Source organism: Pogoniulus pusillus, chromosome 13 (assembly GCF_015220805.1).
Source record: "Pogoniulus pusillus isolate bPogPus1 chromosome 13, bPogPus1.pri, whole genome shotgun sequence".
NCBI lineage: Eukaryota > Metazoa > Chordata > Aves > Piciformes > Lybiidae > Pogoniulus > Pogoniulus pusillus.
Window position 1 is genome coordinate 30,506,088 of NC_087276.1, and position 20,011 is coordinate 30,526,098.

Below are 20,011 nucleotides of genomic sequence, written 5' to 3' on the forward strand. Positions count from 1 at the left end.
CGCTGGCTTCACCGCCTTCGAAGAGGCTTCTGCAGGACCCCTCGGGACACAGCGCTCCGCAGAGACAGTTCCCCGCCGCGCCCGGGGACAGCAGCCGGGACGCACCGTGGAGCACCTTCAGCGCTACCCGGGGAAAAGGGTCCCGTCAGCTACAACCCATGCGTCCCTCGGCGCGGCACGGACGGGCCGATCGCGGGAGCTCCCCGCAGCTCCTCTGGGGTCCAGGCCCAGGCGCCCTTGCCGCCCGGAGGGCAGCCAGCCTCCCGAGCTGTCCTCCTGCCGGCCCCACCGCCTGGTCCCGCGGCCCCCGCCTGAGCCGCGTCTCAGAGGGTGCATCCCCGGCCCCCAGCCTGGAGTCCCGTACTCCGCCCGCTCCCGGACCCCCAGTCCCCGAGCCACCTGCCACCCCGTCGGCAGGTCCCCGCCGCCGGTGTCCCCTCACCAGCGGACTCGCCGGTGTTGATCCAGTCCGGGTTCGCCAGGCTGGCGATGGCGAAGATGTCGGCAGCCAGAAAAAGGCATCCTGAGATGATGGTCAGTTTGTCCATCTCCTCCGGCTCCGGCGGCTCCCGGCCCCGGCCTCCGCCCGGCTCCCAGAGCGGGCCCGGGCCGGGGGCGCCTCACAGCCGCGGCTCCATGGGCCCCGCTCTCCCCTCGGCAGCGGCACCAGGAACGGGCCCCCCGGACGGAGCCGGAAGCGAACCCGGCGGGCGGGGGGGCAACGGATACTCCGGAAGGGAAACCCACTCTCGCCGGCGGGCTCCCCCGGGCGGGGCGGGGCTTCCCGCGGGGGCGCGGCCGCCGCCGCAACGGGGCGGAGGAACCCCCAAGGCCGCCCCGGGCTTCCTCCGGGGAGCGCAGCGGGGGGCGGGGCGCGCCGCGGGGGGCGGGGCGAAGGCGGGGCGGGGCTGGAAGGGGCGGGCGGACAGGCGCGCGCGGGGGCGGAGTGTCTGCGCCAAGCGCGAGCCGGCGCCAGGGGCGGGGCGGTGGCTGCGTGGGAGGGGCCATGCGGAGGGGGCGGGGCCTGCCGCGGGGCCTGCAGGGGGCGCTGCGGGCGGCCGGGGCGCGCGAGCCTGCGGGCGGGGCGGGGCGGGGCGGGGCCGGGCGCGGCGGCCACCGCCTCAGGGCGTGTCCCAGGCGGGGGGGGCGGCGGCCGCGGCTCAGGCCTAGGAGCGCGGGGTGGTAGGGGTCCCCCGGGGATCATGTAGGCCTACGCCCCTGGCCAGCACAGGACAGCGCCCAGGTGGGCTTGGAATGGCTGCAGAGATAGAGACTCCGCCAGCTCTGTTCAAGTTCCTGCCTGCTACCGCTTGTGCTGTCACCGAGCACCGCTGAAAGTGAGACTGGCTCCATCCTCCCGGTGTCCACCCTGTGAGTATTTACAAGCGTTGATAAGATTCCTCCTCAGTCTGAAATGCCCAAACCCCTCAGCCGTTCTTCAGAAGAGACACGTTCTAGTTCCCTAATCGTCTCTGGGGGCCTTTGCTGTCCCCTCTCAAGCAGTTCCCTGTCTCTCTGCAGAGCCCAGCATTGGGCCGAGTTAGGGCTCGGGTTTAGCGTTAGGGTGTAGGACCCTGCACTTGTCCTTGCTGAATTTCCTAATGTTACTCTCTGCCCAAACCTCTGTCCTGTCCAGATGGCAGCACAGGCTTCTGCTGTGCCAGCTGCCCCTCTCTTCTGTTGAAGAAAGGTATCACGCTTCCAGCTAGTACCATTTTTCTCTCACTTGTCACAGGGCATTTGCCAGCAGCGAAACACATCTGGCAGCACTAAGGGCAAATGTGAGGATGGGTGAACAAGCGTTGGGTCTCATAATCATACAGAACAGGCCATAGCTCCAGGAAAGTGCTGCTGAGAAAAGCTCTGCAGCGAATGGCAGAAAGCTAAAATAAGGTAAAAAGAACCAACAGTGATATTTGGTGCTCAAACTTGCCAGCAGTAAAAATACTGTCCTTCCACATACATGCTTTGAGCCTGTCTCTGGTTTATTTACACTTAGCACAGATCAAAGGAAGCTCAATTTAAATCACAGGGGAAAGAAACTAGCACAAACTGCGTAGAGCTCACTGCCAGCATTCCATAGTAATGACTTATCTCTGATCTTAAAATAGCTGATATGGGTGACTGCTTCATAGCTAGATCAAGACTTAAGCCTATATACATCGTTCTCAAGCAAAAACAGATTTCCTGCTCCTCAGCAGGTTGGTCCAAAAATAGTTTGACTATTACCTTTATATAGCAACTCAACTTGAATGATACCTCTCCTTGTTCAGTGCATTGTAGGTAAAGAAATTTCCCTCCACAAGTAACAAAGAACTTCCCAGTGGCTTGGAATTAATCTTATGACTTGCTTTCTATCTCTGTTATACAGAACAATTACAAACAGACTAATATCCATGCTCCAACAATTCATGCCGGCGCTCCTTTGGTAAATGCTTTAAACCTCAACTGTGGCCTATCAGTGCTAACAGAATATTACTGCTTATTAAGGCTTCTGGTGGAACGTCAGACACCTGTATTAAGCTTGTAATTGAAAGCTCTGTAAATTTGACTGCTTCACATGGGTCCCTAGACCAATTGCATTAGACTCATGAACTGCAGTTTGGGGATGAGAGTGTGCTGTGTTATTGCTGAGTGTTAAATTGTCTTTAACAGAGAAATTGCTGAAGCTAAGGCTTGAGTGGAATGAAGTCACTTAGAAATCTCCGGGCTGTACATTGAAAACACAGATCTTTAAAGGAGGGTAATTTTTCCACCATTGCCTTTATAGATTGGACAGTCCTTTCTTCTCACACATTTCAGGGAGAATTAGAATTCCAAGCACAAGTAAGAAAGATGGAAATAAAACCCATCAAGTGGAGTTCTTCACCTCTTGCTAGGAAAGGCTTTGTGCTTCTGATCCAAGTTTAAAAATCAGTGGAAAAATACCAAGTGGAAATGAGAAACTGATTTGAACTAAGTACTTAATAATAATAGTAACAAGCAATTGCAAGTAGCTGCTGCTACCAAGATGGAGGTCTTTGCTACAACCATGCAAAAATAACAACAACAACAATAATAATAATAATAATTGTTGTTATTATTATTATCATCATCATCTTAGGAGCTGAAAGCTTTTGCTTGTTCCCTAAAAAACAAACAAACTATGGTGTACAAAAGGATCTATGTGGTCCTGATTCTGTTGTTGGTTTGCTTGGGTTTTTTTACATCTCTAAGGTAAAAAATAGAGCATCTTAATGACTGAAACTAAGTAGTTCTATTTGCAATCTTTTGGAAAAGGCAAGCTCCAAAAGCATTTTCAATAAAGGTTACAAGAACAAGGAGTCAAGTAGTTTATGGCATGTGATGTGTTTGATTTACTGCAGCAAGAAAATAACAGCTTAAAGGAGGCTGAGGACCTGTGACAAATATTGGCCATTTGGAGCTGATCTTAGGTTTTTGGAGCTGTTTCTGCCTGGCTGCTGAGAGAACTGTAGCCTGCTGCAGAATGATTCTGTTTGCCTTTTGCAGCCTCCCAAATGAAAGGTTTACAACAGTAATTGCAGCTCCCCACGAGCCCCTTGAACCCTGTTTTGTTATGTCCCATGGTATATATAGGTGCTGGGCCTTCTGTACACTGTTGTTGTTGGATGCAGTACTGCTTTTTGCAAAGCTGCAGCTGAGTGCTCTGCACTGGCAGCAGGTGATAAGAACATTATTTGCAGCCTTACCCCTTAAAACAAATACAAACCATCAGCACCACTTTCTGCTGAAGTCCCCAGATTCTGCACCAGCTCTTGTAAGTAGCTTCTACAACTCCCCTGGCCTTATTTCGTAGAATCATGGAATCACAGAATCAACCAGGTTGGAAGAGACCTCCAAGCTCATCCAGTCCAACCTATCACCCAGCCCTATCCAGTCAACTAAACCATGGCACTAAGTGCCTCATCCAGTCTTTTCTTGAACACCTCCAGGGATGTGCTTACCTTGTCATGGTTGTTCTCAGAGCGGAGGGGCAGGTACCAGCTGCTGTGGAGACTCAGGTCCTGCAAACCTCCAAAGGCCTAGACAAACATTAGGTTACACAGCTGTGACAGGTTCTCCAGCATCCACCTAGGTAAACTGAGCCACTGTGGAGGAAGGAGTACACTTGGCTCCATATCTACACGTGAACAGCAAGGTGATATACAACGGTGTGTGCATAATCTCAGCTCAGCCTTGCCGGGGTCTGTCCACTCTTGAGAGGTGGGACTGATGAGCACATTCACCAGCTTACCTTTATCCTGCCTAAACACACACGCAGGAATGGAAGGTAGCACTGAGTAAGCCACCTGAAGTTCAGCATGGTCACTCAGAACAATCACGAGCTAAACAAGTGAACTGCAGCTGTCCACAGTGGTGTGATAAGGTTCAATTGCAACAGAGCTCCTAAACTGATTGCTGTCAATTTTCTTTCCTAGCAGGTGATGTTCTAATACACATTTGACATCCTGAACTTTTAGGATGGACCCTGCAGGAATTTATGATTTCATTGAGACATTTCTTACCTCTAAGTAGTAACTAACACAATCTCCAGTTGTGCCAAGGGAGGTATAGGCTTGGTGTTAGGAATAAGTTCTTCACAGAGAGAGTGATTGGCATTGGGATGGGCTGCCCAGGGAGGTGGTGGAGTCTCCATCCCTGGAGGTGTTCAAGAAGACTTGAATGGGGCACTTAGTGCCACGGTCTAGTTGATTGGGCAGGGCTGGGTGCTAGGCTGGGCGAGCTTGGAGGTCTCTTCCAACCTGGTTGATTCTATGATTCCTGCGCTGCATTCCTACAGGAACTACTTGTGTTGAAGTACCTCAACACTGGCTAACTGCAGATGGATTCCTGAAGTTCCTCATTCCTGTGATGACAGCAGAGTAAAAAATAATGTTGCACATAGAATTTCACCCCTTGCTTATTATTCATGCAAGAAACAGCATACTAACTTTTACATTTTAGGCTAAAATGCTAGTCTGAAGATTGACTTTCATTTATTTTTCTTAGGTAGAAAATTGTGACTTGAAATTAACACCAAAAGTTTACTTTTTTAGTTACAGTTGAAGACAGGTTGAGGACAAACATTAGTTTTAGACATGCCCCTTCCTGCCTCCCTAGTGAGCTTAAGATGCCTGAGTTCCATTAATGCCACTGAAGTCAAAGAGATCCTATCAATTTGCAATAGCTGAGGATCCAGGCAATTGCAAGTAGTTGATGATACCAAGATGGAGGTCTTGCTACAACCCTGCTAAAAGCTTATGTGTTTCTTAGTTGGTCTCACCACTGACAGTGGTTAATGACTGTTAAAATTAAACTTCAGGAAAAATAAACTCCTTCTGAGAGCCACTGCACACAGAAGCTTTGGAAAATAAACTGCTCTCAGTCCTAAAGGTGGCTCATAGAGTTAAGTATAATTAATCTAGATGGGATAGCACAAGTTTTCCTGAGGCACACAGATTTAATAGAACAGAAACCTCAGCAGCAGGGAAAGGAATGAAGTATTAAAAGGAGCTAATTAGGCTAGAACAGCAAAAAGTAAGAACACATAGCAAGGGACTTTCCAAGAGATTAAACCTCTAAGCTTATGTTTAAACAGATCAATTAATTTGCTGTTCTGAAGGAGCAGAAAAAGGAAAGCTTGAGTTTCTGTTGGCCAAAGTACAACTTCCAGAAGCCAAAGGAAGTAGTGTGCAGAGGACTACAGACAAGAGTATTGGCTTGTTATTAGAGGAGCTTCAGAACTGATGAGCTTGATTTTAGAACAACTATTTGAAGTAGGTCCCTATGATTAGTTTACTAAGTGGCTATGGGAATTCTTGCACATTCAAATCATGTCATGCTGTAAGTGAAGATGCCAAGGACAAAGTCAGCACCAGCTCCAGTAGTGATAAAGATGCAGAATTGGAAACCTTTCAGTATAAACTGTTAGGAGCTTACTCACCATGGATACATTGTGCAAGTGCTGGTTTGGTGCTAGTGGTGTGAGACCTCCTCTATACTGGGCTATGGAAAACAGTGGCACCAGTTCCTCCTCCTCCTGCCTTTCTGTATCAGATGCATCCTCTCTGAAACAACTTACCTTTCTTTCAGAATAGCTTGAAACTTGACTAGACTTCTGAAGTTTCATTGTGCCTATTTTCTTCTAATAGAGGCCTAGACTTCCAGTAAAGCTAAATGGCCAAAGATGCTGGAAATATTACCTATACAAAGCTGTTTGAGGGGAGGGAGGAGTCTGCTGATAAGCGTCCATTAAAGCTACTTGTGGAGAAGGCGTTCAGGACCAGTACCTGTGTTAAGCCCAGACAACTAGCAGTTGGAGGTGCCAGGGAGGTCTAACCTATTCACCTTTGTTTGAAGCTAAGTGTCTTCATTTACTTAATGCAAAGGTGGTGAAGAAAGCTTATCAAGAACCTTTTCCCTAAACATAGAAGAACAGATGACCAAACAGTGGCAGTCAGAGCATTAGTCTGTAATCACCATAGCCACCATTCTGATACCTCTATTTTCTGATCGACTAAAAGTCACTTTATTTTCTCACTGTACTTTTACCTCCAGTGTACAGAGGCAGACTTTTCAGCATTCTTTCAATGAAAAAAACAAAGAAAACTCAACACAAAATGTATGAACTCAGCACTTTATTTGATGAGTTCAAGCCCACAATTAGTCCAGGTTAATTTTCTGAAAGACCTGAATTCATAAATAACGTTAGTAGTATTTTGTTTAGAACACAGGTGACTTAGACCTCAGGTCCATCTGGAGTCCACATCAGTTTTGTTTTTACAACTCATCAAGAAAAGGAGTATTTCCCAAATTCCCACTAGCTGCCATTGACTTCTTCCCACTGACAAACTTCTTTGCAGCCTGAAAATAAATCAGAAAGATGGATATAAGGAAATCTTTTCTGCAACAGCTGCTTTTGCTGTTCATAGCCTCAGCTTCAGGTTACTACAACAATCAACAAATCTCAACACTACCACAGTACATAGAATCTCATAGAATCAACCAGGTTGGAAGAGACCTCCAAGATGATCCAGTCCAACCTATCCCCCAGCCCTATGCAGTCAACTAGACCATGGCACTAAGTGCCTCGTCCAGTCTTTTCCTGAACACCTCCAGGGATGATGCCTCCACCACCTCCCTGGGCAGGTTTACATCAAGTAAACATTTTTCTTTTGCTGCTCAACTTACTGCTGCTCCTTACCTTGTAGTCTAAATGGAAACAGCAGAATGACAGTTGGACATAAAAGACACTAATACTTGGAAAACAGTTATTCCTGGAATAATTCATGCACTCCAAGATACATTTGGTCTCTTACTACAAAAGCTCATAGTTACTGCAGCACAAATGAGCAGTGACTAATGAAAAACATGGTTTCTTTCTCAAAAATTCTCCTGATGAATTGCTTTATGAACACTGCTTCAAGTATAAGCCACAAGTTAATTTGGAGTAGAAATGGAGTTATGTCAATTTATCATTGATTTGTCATGTATTAAGCACACAAAATATTCTAGACTCAGGAATCCAAAAGACCTGACACAAAAGTGCCTGCACAGGAACTAATACCAAGTTTTCCACGATTTCTAGTTGGCAGTTTTGGTGAATTTAAGTGAAGTAGATGAGAATTTCACATACTCCCAGCTAGCCTACAGCACCTTTGGACCTGGAGGTGTTAAAAAAAACAGTGGATGGGGCACTTAGTGCCATGGTCCAGTTGACTGGGCAGGGCTGGGTGACAGGCTGGACTGTATGAGCTTGGAGGTCTCTTCCAACCTGGTTGATTCTATGATTTAAAGGGTCTTCTGTTAATAAAGACATCAAAAGATCATAGAAGGGACCTTAAAGATCATCTAGTTCCAAGCCCCTGCCATAGGCAAGGACACCTCCCACTAGAACAGGTCACTCAAGGAGGTTGTGGATCACAGAATCACCCAATGTGATCAAAGTCTGTGCTCCATAACCTCCCTGGGCAACCTGTGCCAGTGTCTCAATAACCCTCACTGTAAAGAGCCTATTTCTAACATCCAGTTTAGATCTCCCCTCTGCCAGTTCAAACCCATTACTCCTCATCCTGTCATTACCAGACCTTGTCAGTAGTCCCTCCCCAGCCTTCCTGTAGGCCCCCTTCAGATACTGGAAAGCTACTACAAGACCTCCTCGAAGCCTTTGCTTCTCCAGACTGAAAAGCCCCAACTCTTGCAGCAGCCTGTCCTCACAGCAGAGGTGCTCCAGCCCCCTGAGCATCTCCGCGGCCCAGAGGGCCAGCTGGGGTTTGGAAATGAGTTGCTCTTTTCAAAAACATAGTGTATGTTTGTTTATAAACACACACAAGCAAGCACCACTTTTGTACAAAACCCCTCACACAGCAACTGAGGAGCACCTGTAGATGCTGACACATACTTACATTCACAACATCAGCAGTGCCCACTGAGTCGATTTTTTGAGCAACAACAGATGGTGATGTGTGTGTGCCAGAAATCAACGACTCGGAGCCAATTTCATTCAGTAACCCCTCTGCAGTCTCCACTGACATCAAATACGTCGCTTTCAGCTGGTTCCTGCCATCAAACACAGCATTAAGGTTGAGTGAGCAGCTAAGTCCTGTTACCACCTTTCCCAATCTCCCCATAAATGAAACGAGTCTTTGGTGCTTTTTCAGTCTGCAAGGTTCTTCTCCATTCTGAAAGGTTTTCAAGTACAGAGGTTTCTGTTGTTTGGAAAGAGGCGTTACAAAGAGTCCAGGCGTGAAACTGACAGTGTACTTGAACACCTATTGTCTTGGAACAATCAGCCTCTCCACACAGATTTCTCAGGTTTCTGGTTTAAGTACAGTTTTAAGTACCCCAGGAATCAGACAAACTAATCTGTGTGTGCCTTAGTGTTGCTACCCGAGAGAACCTGTACTGGATTGCTGTCTTGCAGAACTCCTTTTAGACGCTCAGTGCAGTTCAACAGGACCTGGAGATCAAACATCAGCTGAAGTGCACAACCCCCTATAAATTAGAAACTGACACTTGGTTGGTGTTACTGCATCTCTACTAGTGATTTCCCCCATCTCAAACGTTCCTAGGAGCATGTACTTCTAGCAGTGGGATTTAGCATCACCAATTCAGTGCTTTACACTTGCATACCCTCATTATTGCTATTCTCTGAAGATGCAGATTAGCTAAATGAACTGTTTTGGGAATTGCTGCAGTGTGACTGTAAATGGTATTACCTAAATAATGCAATTTAGGATTCTAATTTAACTACACCCTAATACTACTGAGTATGATTAGCACAACAGCATCTGCTGCTACTTGCTAATTGTTAACACTGAAGCAGTTCTCTGGAAACATTAAGTTAGATAACAAATTTTCATCAGGAAACAGCACTGGGAGGGAATAAACTTTGGAAAAAGGAGTATTGAGAGAGCCTCAGTTTGACCACAGGGAAGTGAGCAGTTCCCCAGACATGAGAGGACAATGCCAAGTGCTGCTGAACAGAATAGTCTCAGACTTCTCTCTACAACATGCAAGACCTTTCCTTTGCTGCACAGAGTTAGTTTCACACTTCACGATGCACAAGACACTTCCTTATGCACTTACTTTGCCTTTTTGACATCTTCATCAGTGACGCCGCCTTGAGCAACTGCCTTTATCTGGTTCAAAGCAGCTTTAATGACCTAAGGAAAATTACATCATTAAAAACTTCCTGCACTAAATTTCAACCTGTTATAAAGTTCAGGGGAGAGCAGGTTGACAGCGTTAGCATTGTCTACCCAAACTCAATTCTGAGCAGCTTTATAACAAAGATGAAAATGCAGCAATAAATGCCCAGCCCAAGAGAGACACAAAACCCAGCAGAGGTTTAAATTGCAACACCATGTTCATTTGTATGGTCTCACCATTTTTCATTTATCCAATTCTGCCAGCTTCAAGAGCCAGCATGTTCCCCACGGCATCATTAGGCTTAACAAGGTATTTTACCATCTTCAGTCAGTCTCAGGCATTTGTACTTCCCAGAAAACAAGCCTCATTCCCAGCTTACACAGCTGAGCTGTAACTCAACATGCAGCATTCTTGTACGAAACCAGGTGAACTGGCTCGCTCACTGTCTCCAATCAAAACACTAGTTTGAGAATTACATTAATACTTAAATTCTAATCAGCAACTCACCTCACCAGCATTTGAAGCCTGAGATATGGTATAAAACCCAAAGAGCCCAGAATCAGAGTAATTAACATTAAATGCAGAAGCCTGCAAAACAAACACAGAGTTTCTTAGATTGGAAAAGACCTTCAAGATCATTGAGTCCAAACATTATTTTCACACTGACAAGTCCCTCAGCACAAGATCTAACTGCTATGAATCGCTGTGGCTGGGAAGGTCCACCAGCATCATCATCAAATGTTTCAAGTATCAGAACAATCCAACAGCATGGAAAGCAGTTACTATTGGGATCTAAAATACTATAATCCAGAAAGCTAAACTCCCACTTGTGCAACAGAAATTCCAGACCTTCTCTGAGATATTTTAACTTGCCCAAGAATGAGCTAATTAAGATTCTAGCAGGAGGCAGTAACCTCTTAAAGCACAACTAAAGCATTGAGTGTACAGCAACCCTCTGAACTTACGTCAAATGGCTGTGCAGTTGCTTTAGCGATACCCTGCGACAACTTGCTGGTGACATTGCTTCCCCTCTTGATAAGGGGCCCAGCACCTAAAACATGCTGAAGAACACTGAATGCATTTGCTTCTGCACTCCCAACAGCAGCTCCTTCTGCTACAATAGCAGCATGGACAAGGCTATCACCATTCTGTTCCCTGATTTCACCTAGAAATACAACAACAGAATAAAAGGCAAGGCAGCACTCAGAAACTACTGTAGGCTCAGAGGTACAGAAAGAGACATGTGCAGGCAGGAGTTTGTTTCAGAAGAGAAGTCAGGGTGTGAAGTTATTACATATCCACTCAGGAAGACAGCAAGAAGCTGCTAACAGACTGTAGGTCATTTGAAAGAGTCTCTTACATGTAAAAATTGTCTTGCAAGCACAACACTAAGTACCTTACTGTGCCTTATTTGAACCTGTTCCTTAACCATATATAGTATGAAGTGATAAAAGTCAGTGAGTCTCCAGGTAACAAATGTCCAGAAAAGTAGCATACCTTCTGTTCATGATAGCATTTACTCAGTCTTTTACTAGCCCATTCACTCTGGACTGCAGTTATTCCAATCAATGAGTAGATGTTGCAAATTTTATCCCGTTTCTGTTTACAGAGTGAGCCAATCCTCCAACTAAAGAGTGACTATTAGGTTAGTGTTAGGTACTGCTCTGAAACACCTAAGCTTTCAGAGTCACAGAATGGTTTAGGTTGGAAGGGACCTCAAGGATCACTCAGTTCCAACCCTCATCATAGGCAGGGACACCTCCCACTAGAACAGGTTGCTCAAGGCCTCATCCAACCTGGCCCTGAACACCTCCAAGGGAAGTTGTGGAGATCAAAGATCACATTGGGTGATTCTGTGCTCCACAACCTCACTGGCCACCTGTGCCAGTGTCTCACCACCCTCACTGCAATGAACCCTTCCCTAACATCCAGTTTCAGTCTCCCCTCTGCCAGTTCAAACCCATTCCTCCTCATCCTGTCTTTACCAGACCTTGTCAGTAGACCCTTCCCCAGCCTTCTTGTAGCCCCCTTCAGACACTGGAAGGCCACTATAAGGTCTCCTCAAAGCCTTCTCTTCTCCAGGCTGCAGAGCCCCAGGTCTTGTAGCCTGTCCTCAGAGCAGAGCTTCTGCAGCCCTCTGAGCATCTTTGTAGCCTCCTTTGGACTGGCTCCAACAGTTCCATATCCTTGTGTTGGGGGCTCTAGAACTGCACTGCTTTGTCTTTTATGAGACTTATGACATTCTAGGAGACCTTCCCTAAAAAGAAAGCCTGTCACCACTTCTAGACAGTCCTTAATCTACTCTTAAGTGAATCTTCCCAAAAATACCAAGAGAAACTATATGCCAGATTTATTCCATAAAGTGAACAACAATGATCTTGCAGGTAAAGTTCTGTTGGAGATTCAGGTTCAGTTTTATCCTACAACTTTCCACAGTGGTGAATAATTCTCTGCTTATTTAGATGGGAGATGCTTGTGACCTGTCACTTCCCAAGTACAGCATTTGGTACAAGTATGTAGATTCCATTTCCAACCTTGAATTCCTGTATTGATAATAAAATCAGTACCTGGGGACAGACAGCAGAGACATACATACCCCCTCGATAGACAGCCTTTGCACTAGAAATGCCAGCTCCACTTCGGATATTCAGGAAGTGCTCTGCTACCTGCTTCAACACAGAGTGCTTTACACCTGCAACACAAAAGTTATCCCATGTGGTGACAATGACAAGCTACAGCAGTTACCACCCTCTGAAAACATTTCTGTGTAACATTTCACTTCTACAGAGAAGTCCAACTTCTACAGCAGTTTCCCTCAGGAGTTGCAGTCTCCATCAAAGAACACACATACCTACTCCTACAAGAGCCATTCTTGCACTTGTGAAATTGTTCTGTACAAAATGGTGAAGCTGCAATAGGAAATTCAGAGTTTAGGGTATTTTGAATAAAGAACAAAAAGGAAAAGCATATTGTTGACATCCACTGCTCAGCCTTATACTTCTTAATGCAGCACAGTCCAAAAGGAACTGGCTACACAGAACAGCTCTTATGCATGCTCCAGTGACCCAAACAATCCTTTATACACTCAACACCTGCATTTCATTGACAGCCTTCCTGCCAACAGCCAGCCACCAATGTTAGCCACCCCTCCAAATGTGCACCTGAGCTTTGCACCCAGAACTAAAAGCTGCATGGAAAAAAATATTTTAATCTCAAACTAGTATGATAGTTAATACTGACTGCAGAGTTGCTAAATTAGTTTTCTTTCATCTCTCCTTGGGAAAGAAACTGAAACAGATCTATCTCACACAATCCCACCTGCTCAGATGTAATGTTTCCAATTCTGTAAGATGGGCAGTATAAGGAATTTGCCAGAGCATTCTTGTAAGCTGCAGCGTGCAGGTTTTCCAGCACTCCTAGGAGGAACAAAGTTGCAGTGACAGTGATTAACATAAGAGCTACTTTCAATGAAGGTTATGAAACTGAATGTTATCCCAGTGCAACAGAGCTGTCATCCACGTTAAGAACCACAAGATCTGCAAAAGCAGATCTGGAATAATCCAAGACAAAAGGAACTTTCATCCAAATCCTCAGGCAAATTGCATATGCTCAACACTCTGGCCTCAACAGCAAGCTACAAATGCAGGCAGTGTTTGGGAAAGGGTAAGCAATAGAAAACAACAACAAACCCCAGTTTAATTAGTTTCAGAATGATAACCATCATCACTGTAAGCATCTCTTGATCTTCAGCTTGAGAAAGCACAGGCTGTTTATAATGCTACTTGTAGCTTTGTGTGCTGTTGTCTACCTCCCTGTTCAGATGAAGGATGCTAGTGGCTTCAGTTCCTTTCTTGTCAGCTTTTCCCTGCATCCACCAGCATTATCCTCATTTCTGATAGTCTCCAAATATTCTCAAGAGAAAGAGAACATTCCTTTCTTCAGGCTTCTGACTGTGAATGTAACTCTTAACTGAAAATATTCACTTACTATGAAACCATTTTCTGGCTCATACAAATTCAAGCCCAAAGATTCCACTTTTAAAATATAGCAGAACTGCAAGCCAGAGATTTTCCCAAAGCCCAGCACAGCAATGTCACCTTTAATGAGTTCACAAAGTAGTAGAATGGTGTTTAGTACACAGAACTACCTGGATGAACTTGGATGTCTGGAGTTAAGTAACAGAAGATATACTGGAATAGGCTTTGTGCTGGGTTCTTGGTTGTTTTTTTTTAAGCCATGCACCTAATTTTTTTAATGTAATCCTGCAATCCACTTTTAGCATCATAAAATACATGCTGCTTTTACACTAAAATAACCACACACTCAGGAAGTCTTTCAGATTTGTATTTAAATAGAGTTCTCTAACTACAGAAAGTCCATGCCCATCAACAAGGAAAAGCTGCAAATGAAGTGGTCATGTCACAGAGCAGAAAGGAAACTTTATCTTTATAAAAGCTTTTTGTTTTAAAGAAACTCCCAGGAAGCCAGTGTGGATCAGAAAGCACACTTACCAACTTGAGGATTCTGAAATGCAATTGTTTTGTCAACTTTTAATTGTGGCTGAAGTTCAGTTACTTCCCATGGTCTGAACTCTGGTGCTGTGGTGACATTAAGGAGGTACTCCATTACTGTATCACTAGATAAAAGAAGTTAAAGGCATTAAACACCACAGAAGAAGGAAACTGAAAGCAATTTGATCTGTAAGCAACACAGTAAAAACAAAATCTATCACTGGAAGCAGACCAGTTATTAGCACTAATGTACAGAGCACTGCTGAGAGTGCAAGGTCTTGTAATGACAGAATGAGGGATAATGGGTTTCAACTGGAAGAGGGAGATTAAACTGGGTGTTAGGAATAAGTTCTTCACAGTGAGGGTGGTGAGACCCTGGCACAGGTTGCCCAGGGAGGTTGTGGAGCACAGAATCACCCAATGTGATCTCTGAGGTGTTCAAGGCCAGGCTGGATGAATCCTTGAGCAACCTGTTCTAGTGGGAGGCATCCCTGCCTATGGCAGGGGGGTGGAGCTGGCTGATCCTTGAGGTCCCTTCCAACCTAGACCATTCTATGCAACTTCAGCTTTCTAAGATTTGTATGCTCAATGATACAGAAGATGAACATTAAAGCAGTCACTTATTGATTCCAAACACATGAGCATAGGTTGTCACTTCCCATGACTCTCCACAACTACCTGAAAGGAGGCTGTAGTGAGATGGGTGTTGTTCTCTTTCCCTAAGTACCTAGCAACAGGACAAGAGGAAGTGGCCTTAAACTGCATAAAAGGAGGTTTAGGTTGGTATTAGGAAAAATTTCTTTACTGAAAGAGTGGTCAGGCATTGGAGCAGGCTGCCCAGGCAGGTGGAATCACTGTGCCTGGAGGTGTTTGAAAAAAGGTGTAGACAGGGCACTCTGGGACATGGATTAGTGGTGGACCTGGCAGTATTGGGCAGATGACTGGCCTTGGTGACCTTAGTGGTCTTTTTCAACCTTAATGATTCTCTTGCTGCTTCCTGCAAAATGAGGAGTGTCTACTACAGAGCAGTCTGCCAAGAATGCAGCAATGCAGATTACAGCACATCTGGATACCTACACATAGTCACGCAGGCATTCCACAGAGTATGTCATTTTCTCTCTTGTTGAGTACACACTAAAGGGGAAAAGATAAAAATCCATTTCAGCAGAGAATACAGAATTGTGTTTTCAAACACCATTCATTTTGCCAGCAAGACATTGACCAGAATATCCAGTTAACCTTTAATCCCCTTCAGATGGCTGTTTAAAGGAGTCATAACATACAGAGAGCAGAAACAGACATAACTAAAACTGCTATCTTAAGTATTCAAGTAATAACAAATATCTTTTGACCACAAGAATTTAACATACTGTGTTAATTCAAGGTAAACCAAATAAGGCTGAGCAGCAAATGTGCCTAAGAATTGAGCAAGGCAATTTAGATTATAGTCTTTGGGTAGAAAACAGTTGGTCTTTTCCATTTCTTTCAATGTATTTGCAATTAACACTAACAAAAAAGCATAATCTCAAGTTACCTAAAACACTGCTTTTAACCCAATTCTATATAAAACATCTTACTGCATTATTTCAAGATACACTGCAAGAAAGCAGGCAAAAAGAGATCCTTTTTCATTTTCTCTTAGGCTTGTTTTCTAGGCTTTAAATTCCCAAATCACAAAAGACAACTACTGTCTGAAGTGTTCTCAAAACTCCAGTTTGCTAAGTGATATCTGTTCACAAAAGCTGGAGAAAAAAAAATCTGCTCACTTCAGGAAGTTTAATTTCAAAGCCTGAAAAGGCAGTCAGAGCATCAAGCTTTCTGGACAAATTATAGTTCTTCCAGGTACACAGGAGGAGAGGTTATCATCTGTATTTTGTTAACTGAAAAGGCATTTCAAAAAGCCAAACCATAGGTATACTCTTGAAGTCAGAAGTACAAGAGATGTCCATTGGCAACATTCACCACCCAAGTAGCATTACCACATAAGGCTTATCATTTGAAGTTTCCTTCAGTCATTCAGCTTGTCTGCAGCTTACCAAGACAGATGACTATTACATATGGTTACAAACCTTAGGCTGGCCCCAACAGCTTCAATGCCACGAGTAATCCGGAAAGAAGATGCTCCCTTAGTAGTCTATTGAAAAAAAGACAAAAGAAAGAAACTTAACATTCCAGCTCTCTTCAGAGCAGCTTTGCCTGAGGTTCTCCAGTGCACAGGCCAAGTTGGTACAGTGTCTGTTCATGCACTTACACAAGAGCTATTTTGAAAGGTGAGTGAACTTGCTGCATCCCTACTCCAAATCATTTCTAGCATCCTCTCCAACTTTCCACCAAAATCTCACATATTTGCTCTCCAGCCTCTTTGAGAATGATCCAGGCTTACCTGAACATTTAATAGGATTTCTGGAATCAGGTAAGCCTGGTAAAACCAGGACAAGGAATGCCTACGTGTACTATTATGCTGATTACTGTCTGGGGAAACTAACTTTGGACAGAGGTTGGGAAAGAGGAAATAAGCAGGGATATTTGATTGTTTTCCTGAAACTGATACGGACAGAATCCACAGTACAGCAAAGACATGTTTGTGCTGTGTGGCTACCCTGGAAGGCAGGTGGGGTTGGGCTCTTCTGCCAGGCACCCAGCAACAGAACAAGGGGACACAGTCTAAAGTCGTGCCAGGGGAGGTCTAGGCTGGATGTTAGGAGGAAGTTTTTGGCAGAGAGAGTGACTGGCATTGGAATGGGCTGCCCAGGGAGGTGGTGGAGTCACCACCCCTGGAGATGTTCAAGAAAACACTGGATGAGGCACTTAGTGCCATGGTCTAGTTGACTGGATAGGGCTGGGTGGTAGGTTGGACTGGATGAGCTTGGAGGTCTCTTCCAGCCTGGTTGATTCTATGATCCTATGATACATATTTTATAATTCCTGCCTCGTTAATTGTCCCAACTAAATCAGTGGCTCCAATTCTCACAGCCTGGCTGGTATGTGGTGAGAGCTTGTGATTACATCTGCAGCCAGAGCCAGGACAGCAACTGAGATAAACAGGAGCACTGGGCACGGTCACAGCTGGTCAGGCCCATGGGACATCTAGCCCAGTGGAAGCGAAGAGGCTGTTCAGATACAGCATCCACATGTCACTCCTGCAGTACCTACACAAGGTAGTCCTTAGAGCAACTGTTTAAGGACCTGCAACTAATGAATTTAATTGCTGTTTTTTTCAACCTGATGATATGTATCTGCTCCAACAGCATCTTGTGTCACTGAAGCTAGACATAAATGGGAAAAGGAGGAGCTTAAAAATATCCTGATGGCAGTAGCAAGAAAAACTGTTCAGAAATATTCCTCACACACACAAAACTGCTATCAGTCACCCAAATGAACTTTCACTGCAGCTTAACTGAGTACTAGGCAGAGCTCAAAACAAACATATCTTCTGTCTATCTAGTTTAAGATTGGAGAGGATAATTCTAAATAAATGATCACTGCCTGTCTTCCAGGAAGCACTGATATTTCTCAATGACATTTTTTACCTTCAAGGTCCTTTTTGCAGTCATAAACCCTCCACCACTTCACCTACTGCAAACATATCATGAAAGAGAATAAACACCTACCAAATTAGCTGCAAGACGAAGCAAGTGAGCAGTTCCCAAGTTGCTAGCAGTTTCATATCTGCTGCCTGCTTTGATAAACACACCAATTCTCGAAGCTGGAGAGTAGTTTTCCAGAGACGCAATAACTAAGCCATTTGGTAATTTTGTGATCTGTGTTAAAACCAAAAGAATTGCTTTAGTCATCCACTGGAAGTACTGTCACAGTCCTGCTTTGGTTGGGTTTCAAAAAATAAATTAAAAAGAGAGAGAAAAAGATACCAGTAGTCATACTAACCTCAAGATCCTCAGACTCTGGGGATAACTTCACTCGGTCTGCAGCTGCTGAGGCTCGAGGCGATACTTTAGGAGCTACTTTAAGCGAATAAAGCCTCTTCTGCAGGAGAAAGCATAAGGGAATGGATTTCCTGAATTAGTTCTTCACATGCTTCACTGCATGCTGAGAAAGCAAATCATTTTAGAGTGGGAAATACAGCAAATGAATTCTTGCCTCACAGCAATGAAATTATTCCCTTGCAATTCCTCTGACTGTTTTTCACAACACCCTTGGAACCTGTGCAATGACTTACGTGAGGTCTCTGGAAGTTCAAGAAGTGTTACTTTCAGAAAGCTGGAATCTCTACTGGTACTATATAGTCTGCAGGACCACTGCACAGCAATTAACTGAATGAACCACTACAGCAATCCACACGTGCAGAACACAGCTTTGAAGATGATTTTCTTATTTTTCAGGTGTAGGCAGCTCAGCTCCTGAAGAGTCATCTCTCAAAACCCCTATCTACACTGAGTGCTGCACATGAAGAGGGGATCTGTGTGAATAACCAAACTGCAGAGTAATAACCAGAAGCAGGTCTCCAACTGAAGAGGTGAACATCGTTTCAGCCTTCTCTTCAGTAGCTGACAAGACTACTGATTTTGAATCCAAAATGCTATTATTCCCTTTCACTCTTTTTGAGTGTTTCTCTTACTTGCAGAGTAAGTGTATTTATTGCTTCTTACATTAAAAACATAACTTAATTCCCATGAAAAGTAAAAATCTGAGTGACAGAAGCGCTGCTGCACTCAGTTCTAGGGATACCAGCGATGTAATTGCCCTCCCTTTGACAGCCTCTGTTCTACGTATACGGAGTCCAGGAGAGACTCCTCCCACTGCTAATTTGGCATCTAATGCTAACCACTAAATCTACTTGCCTGTGAATTAGTAGTGCGTATCTAGAATTGGCTCATGAACATACCGTCACTCGGAAACAATTTGCCATCCCACCCGAGCCAGCATTTGCAGCAGAGATCTAACATCAGATCGTCTGCGAGCCCTCTGCCTGCTGCACGTCTCCGGGACAGCCCGAGCCTCACTCGCCAAGGGCACCTCCTTCCCACACGCAGCTGAAGCTTCCCCAGCGAGAAAGGATCCCCTCAGAGACCACTCTTCCTCTCCCGCCGGCCACGCAGCCAGCCCTGCCCCGTGTGCTGCTCCCGAGAGACCCCCGATGAAGCCCCCGGGGAGCTCCCAGCCACGGAACTCCGCGCAGGCCACCCCGGGCCCGGTCCGCGGCCCGTCTGACCTTCAGCCTCGCTACACCACCCACCCGGCCAGCTCGGCCCCCATCCCTGGCCCCAGCCCCCATCCGCACCACCCAGGGACAGCCCCATAAGCTCGAAACCAGCCCGGTTGGTCGCCCACCCGCTGCCCGCCCCGCCGGCGCGGAGCCCCGGGGCTGGCTGGGGTCAGACCCGCTCACAGCTCCCAAGGCTCGCACAAGCACTGTCACTGCCACGTGTGCCTCTCCCCCACCGCGCACAAAGCGCTCAGGTCGCCCTCACCGAGAGAGAACGCGCGACCACCGGGAATGCCTTCATGGTTCCGCGCCGCTCCGCTCGGCCTGGCGAGGAGAAGATGGCTACGCCGGAGGAGGACTCTGCCTTCCCGGCACGCCCTGCGCCGCTCGGACTTTCTAGCGAGCAGACAGCCGAACTCGACTGCTCGGGCTCGGGCTCACGCCTCGAGCGTAGAGCGACACTGCGCGGCTGGCAGGCGGAGTTCTGCTCCGCCGCGTCTGCTCCGCCGCGTCTGCTCCGCCTCCCCTGCTCCGCCGCGTCTGCTCCCCGGCGTCTGCTCCGCCTCCCCTGCTCCGCCGCGTCTGCTCCCCGGCGTCTGCTCCGCCTCCCCTGCTCCGCCGCGTCTGCTCCGCCTCCCCTGCTCCGCCGCGTCTGCTCCGCCTCCCCTGCTCCGCCGCGTCTGCT

The 20,011-nt window shown here is 46.1% G+C and overlaps 2 protein-coding genes and 1 long non-coding RNA gene across 3 annotated transcripts in view; 1 reads left to right on the forward strand and 2 right to left on the reverse strand.

Moving 5' to 3' along the window:
* The window catches only part of MOSMO (modulator of smoothened), a 35,502-nt gene extending 34,688 nt beyond the window's left edge, over positions 1-814 (reverse strand). Inside the window, exon 1 of the mRNA XM_064153809.1 lies at positions 443-814. Coding sequence (XP_064009879.1) covers positions 443-548 — 106 coding nt within the window. The 5' untranslated portion in view covers positions 549-814. The remainder of the gene's footprint in view (positions 1-442) is intronic.
* Positions 815-1,149: 335 nt separating this feature from the next.
* Positions 1,150-18,787, forward strand: LOC135180935 (uncharacterized). Its single transcript, XR_010304608.1, has 2 exons — positions 1,150-1,371; positions 18,503-18,787. It is a non-coding gene; the product is annotated as an uncharacterized LOC135180935 (long non-coding RNA).
* On the reverse strand, positions 6,622-19,777 carry LOC135180933 (cytochrome b-c1 complex subunit 2, mitochondrial). The gene is made up of 14 exons (XM_064153810.1): positions 19,592-19,777; positions 18,048-18,146; positions 17,774-17,923; positions 16,232-16,296; positions 15,240-15,296; positions 14,163-14,287; positions 12,970-13,067; positions 12,503-12,560; positions 12,248-12,343; positions 10,617-10,816; positions 10,159-10,239; positions 9,589-9,665; positions 8,406-8,559; positions 6,622-6,864 (listed from the first exon to the last, which is right to left on the reverse strand). Exons 1-14 carry the CDS (start codon positions 19,625-19,627, stop codon positions 6,781-6,783), a joined length of 1,380 nt encoding a protein of 459 aa, XP_064009880.1. The 5' UTR covers positions 19,628-19,777; the 3' UTR covers positions 6,622-6,780.
* Between the last annotated feature and the right edge of the window lie 234 nt (positions 19,778-20,011).

What these genes read in the sequence shown, in the direction of transcription:
- LOC135180933 (XM_064153810.1), bottom strand. Translation starts at nt 19,627, where the DNA reads ATGAAGGCATTCCCGGTGGTCGCGCGTTCTCTCTCG. An exon ending in GAAACATTACATCTGAGCAG is followed by an intron (nt 12,561 to 12,969) that starts GTGGGATTGTGT and finishes TTCCTATTGCAG; the next exon opens with CTTCACCATTTTGTACAGAA. An exon ending in AGGCTTCAAATGCTGGTGAG is followed by an intron (nt 9,666 to 10,158) that starts GTGAGTTGCTGA and finishes AATTTTCCTTAG; the next exon opens with GTCATTAAAGCTGCTTTGAA.